Source organism: Malaclemys terrapin, chromosome 10 (assembly GCF_027887155.1).
Source record: "Malaclemys terrapin pileata isolate rMalTer1 chromosome 10, rMalTer1.hap1, whole genome shotgun sequence".
Taxonomy (NCBI): domain Eukaryota; kingdom Metazoa; phylum Chordata; order Testudines; family Emydidae; genus Malaclemys; species Malaclemys terrapin.
Window position 1 is genome coordinate 4,274,350 of NC_071514.1, and position 12,889 is coordinate 4,287,238.

General features: G+C 40.5%; 1 protein-coding gene across 2 annotated transcripts in view; it reads right to left on the reverse strand.

Annotated features, from left to right (window-relative positions):
* PIAS1 (protein inhibitor of activated STAT 1) overlaps positions 1 to 12,889 on the reverse strand; it is a 91,306-nt gene that overhangs the window by 44,857 nt on the left and 33,560 nt on the right. For both annotated transcript variants that reach the window (XM_054042265.1, XM_054042266.1), the window contains exon 2: positions 4,537 to 4,981. In XM_054042265.1, coding sequence (XP_053898240.1) covers positions 4,537 to 4,981 — 445 coding nt within the window. The remainder of the gene's footprint in view (positions 1 to 4,536; positions 4,982 to 12,889) is intronic.

A 12,889-nucleotide genomic window follows, 5' to 3' on the forward strand; every position in this document is an offset into this window, starting at 1 on the left:
ACCACTACCTGCTAAGTGGCCATTCTTTGGCAAGGAAAGGGCAGGGACAAAAATCTACATCTGAGCAAAGAAACAGCATGAAGTTCTTTCTTCACCAGGCTGCCTGTGACCTTGCTCCCAGCTGTAAATGCTTCTCAAAGGGGGGACAGGACTATAAAAAGAAGGGGCAGACACCCCAAAACACTCCCCGCCCATCGCATTCTCTGCACCAGAGAGAACAAAAGGAAACAGCCACTGGGCTTTGGGGGAGGGGTCCTGACCTGAAGAGTTTTGTCAGTAATCTTGTTGGAAGTATGTGGTGAGAATTGCTTGAATCGAATATAATTTAAGTTAGACACTAGTAAGGACTTTATATTTTTCTTGTATGCCGCATTACTTGGACTCCCTTAAAATCTCTCTTTGTTACAGTTAATAAACTTGTTTAATTGTTTTCACTAATCCAGTGCACAACCGGAAGTGTTCAAGTAACTCCATTTGGGGTAATAAGGAGTGTGTATATTATTCCCTTAAAGGAATAACAGATTTAACATATTTGTACTGTCCAGGAGAGGGCTGGGCAGTACAGGACATACATTTCTAGGGGAAAATCTGGCACTGGGAGTGGTGAGGTCACCCTGTGCTAATCTTTCTGGCTGGTAAGAGCAGAGACGTGGCTGGCTGGCTGGCTGCAGCACACACAGTCATAGCTGGGAGCAACTTACATGCTGGAGGCTGTCAGCAGTCCAGGTTGGTGGCTACAGCAGCAAGGCATTGTAAAGGGCACCCCATGTTACAGGACAGGGGTGACATGGCCCCCATTAGTCTAGATTGTGCCATGGTATGTCACAAGGACATAAGAATTGGGATTTATTACAGAACAATGCTTTTGAGGGTTTGGTGTAAAGCCTTATCACTAGGCTTGACAGAATTAAGTTTGTATTTTTTTAAAATAATTTCAACAGGTAATATTGATTATTTTTAAGCTTTTTTAAAAAATTATTGATTTAAATGTTCAGTTATGAGAAATTATTAATAGGAGGTCAGACAATTATTTAATGTCAGGAGACATTGAGATTCAAAGTCAACGCTTTACATACAAATTGCCCTCATCACATGTCAAAATACAGAAAGTAAATATCCTTAAATCATCAAATCATCCCCGTTTTTGCTATTCATTCACTAGTCCATTTGTAACGAGCCTAATTCAAACATTTTTAAATGACTGGATTTTGACTCAAGTTATCAAGCAGCATTTTTCTTTCTTTGCCTAGCTGTAACTTTGATTATCATTAATAGAAATATATTTTTGTTGGTTTGTGTATGTGCAGTGAAACTGATGCTTACTGACATTCACCAAAAATCGAATCCTTCTAAGCCTACTCACAACCAATATGCATTGCTAGAAAACATTTAATTATAGATTATACTAATCGGCTTACATCAGGTGCATCGTCCAATACAGATGCTTTCCTGACTTTACAACACCTAACATCGTTAAAAATCAACTGTGTTCCATATACTGCTGAGCTGGGACCAGACATCTCCTCTTCTCATTTAAAAACAAAAAAAACCCTCCACAAGCCTATAGGCAGCCCTCTTGGGGCCAGAAGGGATGTTGTAAATCCCTTCAAGTCTCAATGCAACAGACAATATAACCATAATCTTTTTTTATTAACTGCAGGGCTGTGGAAAAGCTAAACAAGAGTTGTGCACTAGAAATGCTCTGAAGGGAAAATGAGAGAATCTGCAATTGAATAGAGCAATGGCAGGAAATGATAATTCCACTACTCTGTGCTGTGAAGTCTGCTATTTTGAGTTCTCAAAAAGAGCACAGCTAGTGTAAAACACTAGCCATGTAGATTGAGGTTTACAAGTCCAATGTTGCTTTGTGAATATACTGTCCCAGCTCACTACTGCAAGCTATATGGTATATTACAAGCCCAGAGAAGGTAAACAGTGATTGAACAGCTTCTGTATAGCCCTCTATCCTTGGCTGTCTGTCACAGAGAACATAGCACCAGGAGTTGCTGCAGCTACTCTAAATGGAAGGTCTTCAATTGTGGAGGAAGTAATTATCATTCCAGTTTCTAATCAATGCTGCCCATTTTACAGGCATAAAAACTTGTATTAAAGATAATGTTTAAAATCAAGTCTACACAAGTTAAGAAGGAAGGTACTGTATGTACATCTGGGGTCAGGCTTGAGTGATGAGAGATTACAAGTATCGCTTACAAGGTTCACAAGATACATACATAGTAGATAACCAGCATAGATCCAGATTGGGGTGTGGGAGTTTTCAAAGCGTCAATGAATAAGTGATCTCAGGTATGCCACCCATAGAATGAATTTAGCGTCCAAGTCAGTATTGGTGTAGCGAATAGGTGCATGGTTGGGTTTATCAGGAAAGGGAGTGGGTTATTTCCCTGACCCGCGGTCTCGTTTACTCTACATTAGAAGATATTTTAACAGTCTGGAGCTACATTCTGAGGAAACAAGTGACAAGAGACTTACATCCATTGCCTTCTTTTGTTCTTGACAATAGAAAAAATGGCTGGTAAATTCCATTTGCCTACCTGGTAATCACATTGGCTACCTACAATATTTGAGTACAAAGGGTATAATATTATTTTGGGAACGATAAACGAAAGATCTGAGTCTTTTCTAGAATGTATGTAACCAAGTAACTACTCTGAAAAGGATTAAGTGAAACCTAAATAAATTAGGGTGCACAGAACTCAAGAAAAGTCTTTGACCAGTACTAGAGACTGACAACAGGTTCCATTTGTGAGAAGCAGGGAGCTAGTCATTCTGAATCCCAATTAAAGTCTCCAGGCTGGTCTCATCATGGGAAAAGGCGGATGAAATCAAAAAATTCCTATTCACCTATAAAAGGTTCAAGGAATAAAAGAAACCAAAAGACAACAGTGCAGGCTGTATTTCAAACAGGAGAAATCACTACGGCCTGGAATGTGCATCAGCCATTTGGAGACAAAGCAAGTGGTAGACGACTGACACACTTTGAGGGGGATGGAGGACTTCCTTGCAACAATGAAGGGGATAGCTGAATCATTTGGGGCAAACATCCATTAAATAACCTAAGACATTAACAAAAACAACCATGTACCCAATAGCATAAAACAAATATTTTACTTTATTAAAGTAGAGAAATTAATACACAGCCTTTTTCTATACCGTAGTTAGTGGCACAGTGATTGTTAAGGAAGGCAGGTCCTCAATTGTATTTACATTTAGAACAGGGGTCGGCAACCTTTCAGAAGTGGTGTGCAGAATCTTCATTTATTCACTCTAATTTAAGGTTTCGTGTGCCAGTAATACATTTTAACATTTTTAGAAGGTCTCTTTCTATAAGTTTACAGTATATAACTAAACTATTGTTGTATGTAAGGTAAATAAGGTTTTTAAAATGTTTAAGAAGCTTCATTTAAAATTAAATTAAAATGCAGAGCCCCCCGGACCGGTGCCCAGGACCCGGGCAGTGTGATTGCCACTGAAAATCAGCTCGCGTGCCGCCTTCAGCACGCGTGCCATAGGTTGCCTACCCCTGATTTAGAACTACCTATTTGTAACCCAGTTACTTAAAGTCTTTTCAAATTTTTAACGTGTTTTTTTTTTAAACTGAATCAAGTGTTTACATCTACCAATTGCTAAACCAGTGGGTTTTTCCTCACTGACATAAAAAAGCATTAGTATGCATTCCTCTTGTATTTGTGGCTTTTTTTCAAAATGCCCCCATACCGCCTGTAGTCAGTTCTGCTAAAGACTAGACAATTACTATTTACCCTGCACTATAAGAAGAAACCAAAAGGACTGGTTCTCACATGCATGCCAGGAGTCCTACTGAAATTAATGGGACCACGTAAGCACATAAAGGTAAGAAAGTGCTTTGTTGAACCAGGGACCAGAACAGGAACACAAATTGCTATGTGCTGCTCTGTAAGACTCCAAATTATCCTAGTCAGCTACACAAATGTTATAGATTATAACCACAAGACAGTTTAAATACAAAAGTTTGCAGATCTTTCATAGGTTAGTAAATTTAAGTCCAGAAGGGACCATTATGATTATTTAATCTGATTTCCTCCATAACACAGACCATAGAATTTTTTTTGTTTTTGCTGGACCCAAGTTTTTGTGCAACTTTCTGGTTTAACCACCTGCTCTTACTTGTTCAGACTTCCTTATTTTTAAGTTCCATTTTCTAAAGCTTAGAGCCACAGTGCTTGTTTTTTTGCCCATTCCTTCCAATGAGGATGTTGAATTTATTTATACTGGAGGCAGCAGTACTTAGTGTCTTAACTATAGTTACTATTTGAACCAACTTATGGGTGTTACTTAATGATGTGTCTGTTCTTGTGAACTACAGAACAAGCTGTCCCAAGAGGCAATCATTTCTTGTATCTAGAAATATTGGTTCTCTAAATCCTGCCTTGATTTAACAATGAAGCCAGTTTATATGCTAGAAGCTGAAGCCTCCCCCCACCCCCATATTATTATTGAAGAGATATGCTAAATATAGAATTAACATTATAGCCTTACCTAGACTAGTTGGTTTTATCAGTTCATCCAGTAAGTCGTAAAAAGGTAATTTCTGAAGCTTTATGTCTGGATGGACAGGGTGGAGCGCGGATGTTAGGTGGGGAAGTTCCAGTTCATGTTTAGGTCCCAGAAGAGAAACAGGAAGCAATGGTGACGTTGCAGGGTGGCCATCGTAAGTGAGCTGTGGAATGGTAGATGGAGACAAAGTTGCTGGCATGGAAGTTGAGTGTACGCTGGGGAGAGACAAGTCTGCAGGTGTCATGATTTTCTGAGGGAACCTCCGCCTATAGAGTTCTTTAATTTTCATTTGGACAGCAGGGCTGCAGCCGGCTTTTAACAAATGCAGTGCTTTTGTGAGAAGTTCGTGTTTGCGTCCGTGCTTGTTCCTCCCCGCGTATCCCAGAAGTACTTGCAGCTCAGAAACTCTAAGGCTCATAACCATTTGCTTGAAGACAAACAAAATTCATAAATATTAGTATTACAGTTACCAGCTCAGCAGCGTTAATACTTTTCTGTTAATCTTTTTCATCATAGCTTATTTAGAAGCTGACATTTCTATCCCATCCTTGACTATCTAAAACACAACTTCAAATGTGCTCGTGTTTATTGAGTACTAGCAGCAATCTAGATCTAGAAAGTCTGCAACAGCCTTTTTACTTTAAAGGTACTGAACTTTCATTTCCTAAGTATGATCCAAGACCATCCTGGCAGGAGTGAAAATTTTAGGAAAAAGCAGACCAGCTTCAGAAAAAGACCCGGGGGGTGTGAGGGAGAGAAGGGGGAAGATTTGTAATGTGAGATACCGGTATATTATTCAGAAGTTTAATATTTTTCTTTCAATTGTACATTTCAGTAAATGCAGTTACGGTCTAATAATTTTGGTTCCACTAATGTGACCAAAAAATGTTAGGGAGTGCAGGACACAAGTTTTAAAACACCATTTTGAATTAGCTTGTGCTACATGGAAATTTAGAGTAGTGTTTACAACAAAAAGAAACAGCAGAGCATAAATCCGTTAATTAAAAAAAAGAGAGAGAGAGAGAGAAACCATCTCTAAAATTCAGAGCCCGTTAACTGACAAGTACCAACTATCACAATGGACTATACTAATAAAAGAACTTCAGCATAAAGCGTGCACTGTATTCAAGACAGGTATTTGGAAGGATATTTTGTTATCCACAATCTTACTTGATTCCCAGTCTTAGGGCTGTACACTGCTGCCTATCACCAGAATACTTGAGCATAGTCAAAATATGTTAAAGTTAGAAGAAGAAATTACTAAAGTAGTCAGTGCATTGCTTTTAACCATGAGTTTCTTTTGTCGTCACTGTTTTTCACCCCTCTTTCTCCACTTCTGCTAGTCAATTTTCAACCGCCATGTCAGTCATACCTCTCCCCCACATCCCCACTAAAAAGACAGAGAACTTAAGTGAAGGCAAAATAAGTTGCAGCTATCTTAGCCACCATAGCTAGCAGCTATCAAGGACTAGTATACTCCAAACTTGAAAAAATTCTTACATTTCATCGAGGTAACTTCAAATACTATGTTTTTTAAAATGCATTCTGTTTACGCTGTTTACCTTAAGTGGCTCCTCTAAACAGGAATGAATAATAAAATGTATATTATTTTTTAAAGTTAACAAGAACATGTGTTTATGGTCTAGGCCATTTAAGTGTTTTAAGGACATATCACCTTGGTTTGCCTCAAGATCCATTTTCACTTAGCCACTTACATCAAAAGCATTACCTGGTGCTGGACTTCGTTTTTTGGTGGGAGTTTTTACATGTAAAGAAAACCTCCCGCAAGGTGGATAAAGAGAGAGCCCTGAGAGCCAAATCATTTGACCGTGTTTAAGTTTGGTGATACTGTCATTTTAAAAAGGCGTGACAGAACTTACATCAAATGGCAAAGAGGAACTAGAGTGTGAATTTGGGACAAAGGGGGGGGGGGGAAAGCTGCAGGTTTCAAAAATACTTAGAGGAGGTTTTGGCATCGATAGGATCCTACCAAATTCACCGCTGTGAAAAACAAGTCATGGAACATGAAATCTGATCTCCCCTGTGAAATCTGGCTATTGTAGGGGAGGGGTAGGGCTCAAGGGGCCCCAGCCGGGAGCTCAGACCATGGGCCGGGCTCCAGCTGCTAGTCCCAGCCCAGGGTGAGGAGGGACAGGACCTCCTTTTCCCCTGCAGGGGCCGCTCTCAATCCTGGGTCAGACTCACCTCCAGAAACCTCCCCAACTTACAGGAAGCTCCAAGGCCCCAACTGTCAGCCCCCGACCTAGCAGAGAGGCTGCAGGGAAAACCCCCATCCCCCCATACCCGCACTTCTGCTCTGTTGCTGGCACAGGCATTGACTTTAGAGCTTGGCACCTGGCCAGCAGACACTGCTCTGAAGGCAGCACCCTTGCCAGCAGCAGTGCAGAAGTAAGGATGGCAATCCCACAACCCCTCTACAATAGCCTTACAACCTCCCACCCCACAACTCCCTTTTGGGTGAGGTTACAACCCAAGTTCCCTCTAAGCTGCACAGCTGCCTATTAAACCCCAGGCACGGGCCCAGGGCTGCAGCCGGGGGAGAGGCGCCCCTCCCCGCCGGCCGCAGTGTGGAGCTGCCAGGCAAAGGAGCCCCTCCCTCGGCCCAGTCCAGCCCCACCGGAGCTGCCGCAGCCGGGAAGAGGTGTCTCTCCCCAGCCCCGAGCTGCTGCAGCAAGAGGGCTGGGGAGAGTCCTCTCTCCTGACCACAACACCGGGGCAGCCTGCACCCCAAACCCCCACCCACACCCCAGAGCCCACCCGCCCTGCACCCCACCCCTCTGCCCCAGCCCTGAACCCCCTCCCACACTCCGAACCCCTCGGCACCACCCCCACTATATGAATTTTGTTATGTGCACCAATATGAAGGTGATATGTGTCACGTCACCTCCATATTGGTGCACATAACAAAATACATTCCGTACGTGGGCGTAAAAAATTAGAGGGAACACTAGTTACAACACCATGAAATTTCATATGTAAAACATTTGAAACTGTGAAATTGACTATTTTTAAAATCCTATGACCATGAAATTGACCAAAATGAACCATGAATTTGGTAGGGCCATAGGCATTGACCATCACTGTTAGCTGAATTACTATGAATTTTTCAGATGCCATTTCCAATCTAAAACTAGCAATTCACGTCTATTTTCCTTTTCAAACACTCAAAACATTACATATAGGCTTCTCCTTTCCATTTATGATTGTATCCTCTGGTCTCTTTACTCTTGCATAGTCTCTCCTTCTATTTCCCAAGATGGCCTGCTGAATGAAACCAATGACAAGTCTAGATTGCTTCATTTCTCTTAGGGAACCGAGAGGACTTGTGTGTACTAAATGAAACTGAGAATCCTCTGTGCATACAGTACTTCCCTACAACCCCAATAGAAACAAAGTTCTAAACAAGGCTCTGGTCAGTTTCTCTTTGGAATCTCTGCCAATGGGGAAGAGTTCTATTCAGAATAGCAACAGACCAATGTGACCCCACTCTGAAGGATTTTCCTGTAGGGGAATTTTGGAAATGCAAGGGGTCATGGGAAATTAAAAGCCCATAGTCCCAAAATGACCACCTGTTTTTTTTCTTGTATGGAATTTTCTAAAACCCTACCTTTATTATTCAGTATTTCTGATGTCAATTTACAATGATATATTTCAAGATAATATTCATTGGGTTTGAGAAGTAATTAGTATAAGTTGAGGCCTAAAATAACTGCTATATTTTGTAGGCAGGTAGCATCAGGCTTCTGAGTTTCCACAAACATGGAAAGTGCTGTGGAGTCCACTCCTTACCACCGTTTGCTGCCTTAGTATAATGAAAAATCTAAGGTTCCATTAAAAAAAAAAAAAAGATGTTGCCACCTGTGGCTATGAAGATAACTTGAGATGCAAAATGAGTATAAAATGATGCTTTGCTGTATTCCCAAACTCTTCAAACCACCAAAACAATAGTTCTGATATGTACACTGCCTCACTCACTTAATGAATTAACTTTGAAAGCTAAAATATGACCATATTATAGATAGCTCTCACTAGTTGTTGTTTTAGCAGAAACCTGCTTATCCCACAAACCCAACCAATCTTCCCCAACTCCCTAGATGTCAAAAGTCTGAAATGTTCCCTACCCAGCTCCTAAAACCTCCAGCTTTCTGCATGAAATCTTCTACAGTGTGGGTAGGTATTGTCAATAGAACAGTCTGTGGTGGACTAAAAACCGAAGGAACACAATATAAAAAAAATTAGCCACTGTATTGATTATATAATTCATTTTAATATTTAAATACCTTCATTTTAATTTAAATAAAGTTGTCACAGAATTTCTGTATTTCTGTTAACATAAGAATGGCCATACTGGGTCAGACTAAACATCCATCTAGCCCAGTATCCCGGCTGACAGTGGCCGGAGCCAAATGCTTCAGCCGGAATGAACAGAACCCGGCAATTATCAAGTGATCCATCTCCTGTCGTCCAGTCCCAGCTTCTGGCAGTCAGAGGTTTAGGGACGCCCAGACCATGGGGTTGCAACAGACAAATACGAACCAAGGACCGTGCTGCAGAAATTAGGGCCAGCTCGGTGCAGAGTACACATGGTTTAGGCTCAGCTGAGAGATCTATTAGCATCTTTTACACGTGCAGCTACTCTATACTCCTCTTCTAGCTACAGGGTATTTCTTTATATGGATTTACTTAAGTAGAGCAGATGAGCTAGTTCATAAAAAGAGAGGGGGTCTTAGAACATTTCAGTCACTCACAATATAGTGTTGACAACTGAGAGAGAAAGTGACATTTAAATACATCTGAGACACCGAAATACAACATGTAAATCTTCCTTGTGTTTAAAGAGATCCATTTGTTAAGCTGAAGGGTTTAAACAACTACTATAACCATTTCCTCAGTAATACTTGTGGCATCTTAGAGACTAACTAACCTTAGAGACTTCTTTTTGCGGATACAGACTAACACGGCTGTTACTCTGAAACTTGTCATTTCCTCAGTGGCTAGAATCCCTCATAATTCTGCAGTTTTCTTGCTTTGGTAAGAACATACAGATTCAGTTCTTGGAAACCTTGGGGAAACCCAGACCGGATAAGGAAGTTTTCCAACCAGAGAGACACCCCATGAATAGGCATTTTCCCCTTAAAGGTTAAGCACCCAAAATCTGTAGTAAGTACTGATATGATGAGAGCATGATCCATAGCATAAACAAACTTCATTAACCAAAATAAACAACATTCTTCACTGGATTATACTTGCAACATTAAGAAGCTGACAGTGCCATGGTGTTCCCTTAAACAGGTGTACTCAATCAACCTGAAACTATTTTAAAGCTGATTTTTGAAACAAACTAGATTTCAGGTATTTTCTTATTGATTTTTGTAGTTTTATGATGTTTTCCCATTTTATTGATTTTATCCCTCCTTCCCTGTTGTAGCATAAGAGCTACAGGAAAAATATGGGAACTCACTAAGGCCACATCTACACTAGCATTCCGCCAAGCTAGCTGTCAGTTAGGGGTCTGAAGAGGTTTGAGCCCTGACTGACACAACTGTGCTGGCAGAATCTCCTAGTATAGATGGAGTTACACCTCCAAAACTGTGCTTTTACTAGAACAGGTTGTTTTGCTTGGGAGGTGAGGGGGTGGAATAAGCTATGCAAGAAAACCCCAGCTTTGCCAGTATAAGCTGCATCCACACTAGGAGCCCTTTGCCAGAAAAGCAACTAGTGTAGATCTAGTCAAACTATAGTGAGGAAACACTGACTATACACCGAGTGCTGTCAAGCAAAGTAAACAATCAGAAAAAATAATTCTCTGATTTTTTCCAGCCTCATCTACACTTCAATGTTTTGCTGATATGGTTATACAGGCAAAACTCCTTTAGCACAGACACATTTTAACATAGTACATGTCATAAAGCAGCGAAGTCAAAAAACACAAAGGGCCTAGGACAGCTTAAGGGCCGTTCAAAGTGAATATCAGGGTAAGATGATAAACAAGCATTGTAAGGAAAGTATCTGTAGTTTGACTCATTAGTCATGACCTTGTAACACTAGAGGCTAGATCTAACCTCAAAATATAAATCTGATATTTCTTGTTTGGCTACATAACACACAAATATATGCTCCTGTGTAATAGTGTGGAGCATTAGTCATGAAGGAGAATTATCTTACGTGTAAAAATCTCACCCTGATCTTCCGGTGCTGTATCTCATGGTTCATTTTTCACTTTAAGACACAGATGCACTGATGGCCTTGAGAGAATCATTTAATTTCTGTATCTCAGTGTGAGTGATGTGCAGACTAAAACACTTCGAAAAGAGCACTCTATAAGTATTATTCAAAATTTGCCCTCTTGGCTTTATGACTCTCATGGACTTGTTCCACCCCAACTCTGACATGGTTGCACATATCTATTTCCCTCCTAACAGGAAAGGATGTTCTTCCATTTGTGCTGCCTCCAGGTCTCTGTCTTCCCCAATCCTTTCCAAACAAAAAACTACTTTTAAATTAAGCCAAAGTTTTAGCAAACACTGGTAGTAAAGATTGTACAAGCACCAAAGGCAAAAAGATAACATCTAGGTGCATTTAAGGGCAGAAGCAAGGAAGGAGATTTTTGCCTAAAGCTCCCACATTGGCCACCACTCTCTCATGTCAGTATGTGAAAGACACAACCCAGCAAATGAGTATTTCTACATCACAGTAGTTGGTCAAGTGGCATACTTAGAGAAGTCAGGAAGGACAAATTAGTCCAGGATGCTGACTAAAAAGTTGTGACCCTTCTCTGGAATGTTACTGCATTAGCAGGCACTTTTAAATATGTATTTGGATGGGCACCAAACCACACTTTTTGCCTAAAGCCACACAAAGACCTTTAGGACGCTCCACCCATTATTCTAAAAGGTCTTACTCAGTACCAAGGAAGCTGAATACCTTATTCATCTTTTAAAGACAGTAAATATATATTTTTAAAAAAAACAGAAAGGAGGGGGAAGGTAGATAAAGACAAAGGGTAGAGTGGAAGTGGGGGAAAACTATAACCTTAAAGATTAGCTAGAAGTGACAGGGAAGTAGCAGAAAAAACAATAGAATGGAAAAAAATGGAAGAGGGAAAAGGTACCACCACTAGGAGAACTTGCCCACCTAAAATCAAAGATTAAAATCCCAAAGAATTTGTTTTAAGTTGCCAGGAATGTAACAAGTGGCAATAGTTATAAAATGTCACCAAAACAAGGACAGGTGGGGAGGGGGAGAAAGAGAACACAAGTTTGTTTCCTGAGGTGGTTCTTCCTTCCCGTTCAGAGTTAATTTTTTTTAAATGTTAACTTATTCTCTCTCTCTCTCTCTCTCTCACACACACACACACACACACACTCACACACACACACACACACACACCCCCAACAAAAGCCTCTCCAAAACCATAGTCGCTGCAGAATTTCTATTGAGTTTCCAACAGGAAATACACAGTTAATTATCAGAGCTAACAGCCCTGGTGCTGATTCCAAGGAAATGCAAAGTTTTCTTTTAGATATATAACTGATGGAAGTCAAACAAAGTCCCAATGGCATATAAATGGATTTTAGAAGGCTCAGAATAGCTTTTAGTTCTTATTAGTGGCATGAGAAACAAGACATCAAAAATGTGGGGTATCTGTATAGATACAAAGTTAATACAATAAAAGTCTTCATTACCTGATCCTGCAAACACTTATGCACATATATAATTTTACTCACTTGGGTAGCTCCACTGACTTACCTGGGACTACTTATATGTTTAAATGTTGGAGGACCTGAGCCTGATTTATAAAAGTCCAAGTTATGCTAGCTGTAAGCAGGAACCTCTGACATTATCTGTATATTCATTTAAATAATGATTTACAAAAACAAAAATTAAAAAGGAAAGCTGTCTTTGCTCTACTCTGCGCAGAGTGGAAGGCAAGGGCCAGTCTACACTAAGATTTTGTAAGGGCTTCCATCACAGAGGTACTGAGGGTAAGTCTACACTACAATCCTTACAGCTGCAGTGCTGCATGCAACTACTGTTGCTATAGAATAAGCACTTGCTTCAGCAATGGAAGGGGCTTTTCTGTCTAGAGTAAATCGACCTCCTTGAGAGGCAGTAGACAGATTATAGGAAGAATTCTTCCATCGCCCTACCAATACCAACACCGGAGCTCAGATCGGCTTAACTATGTCTCACAGCAGTGTACATTTTTCACACTCCAGTAGCTAGGTCGATCTAAGTTTTAGATGTAGACTAGACCTGAATAGATAAGGAGAACTGGCAGCAGTTGTAGTTTAGATTAGCCTTAAGAATTCAG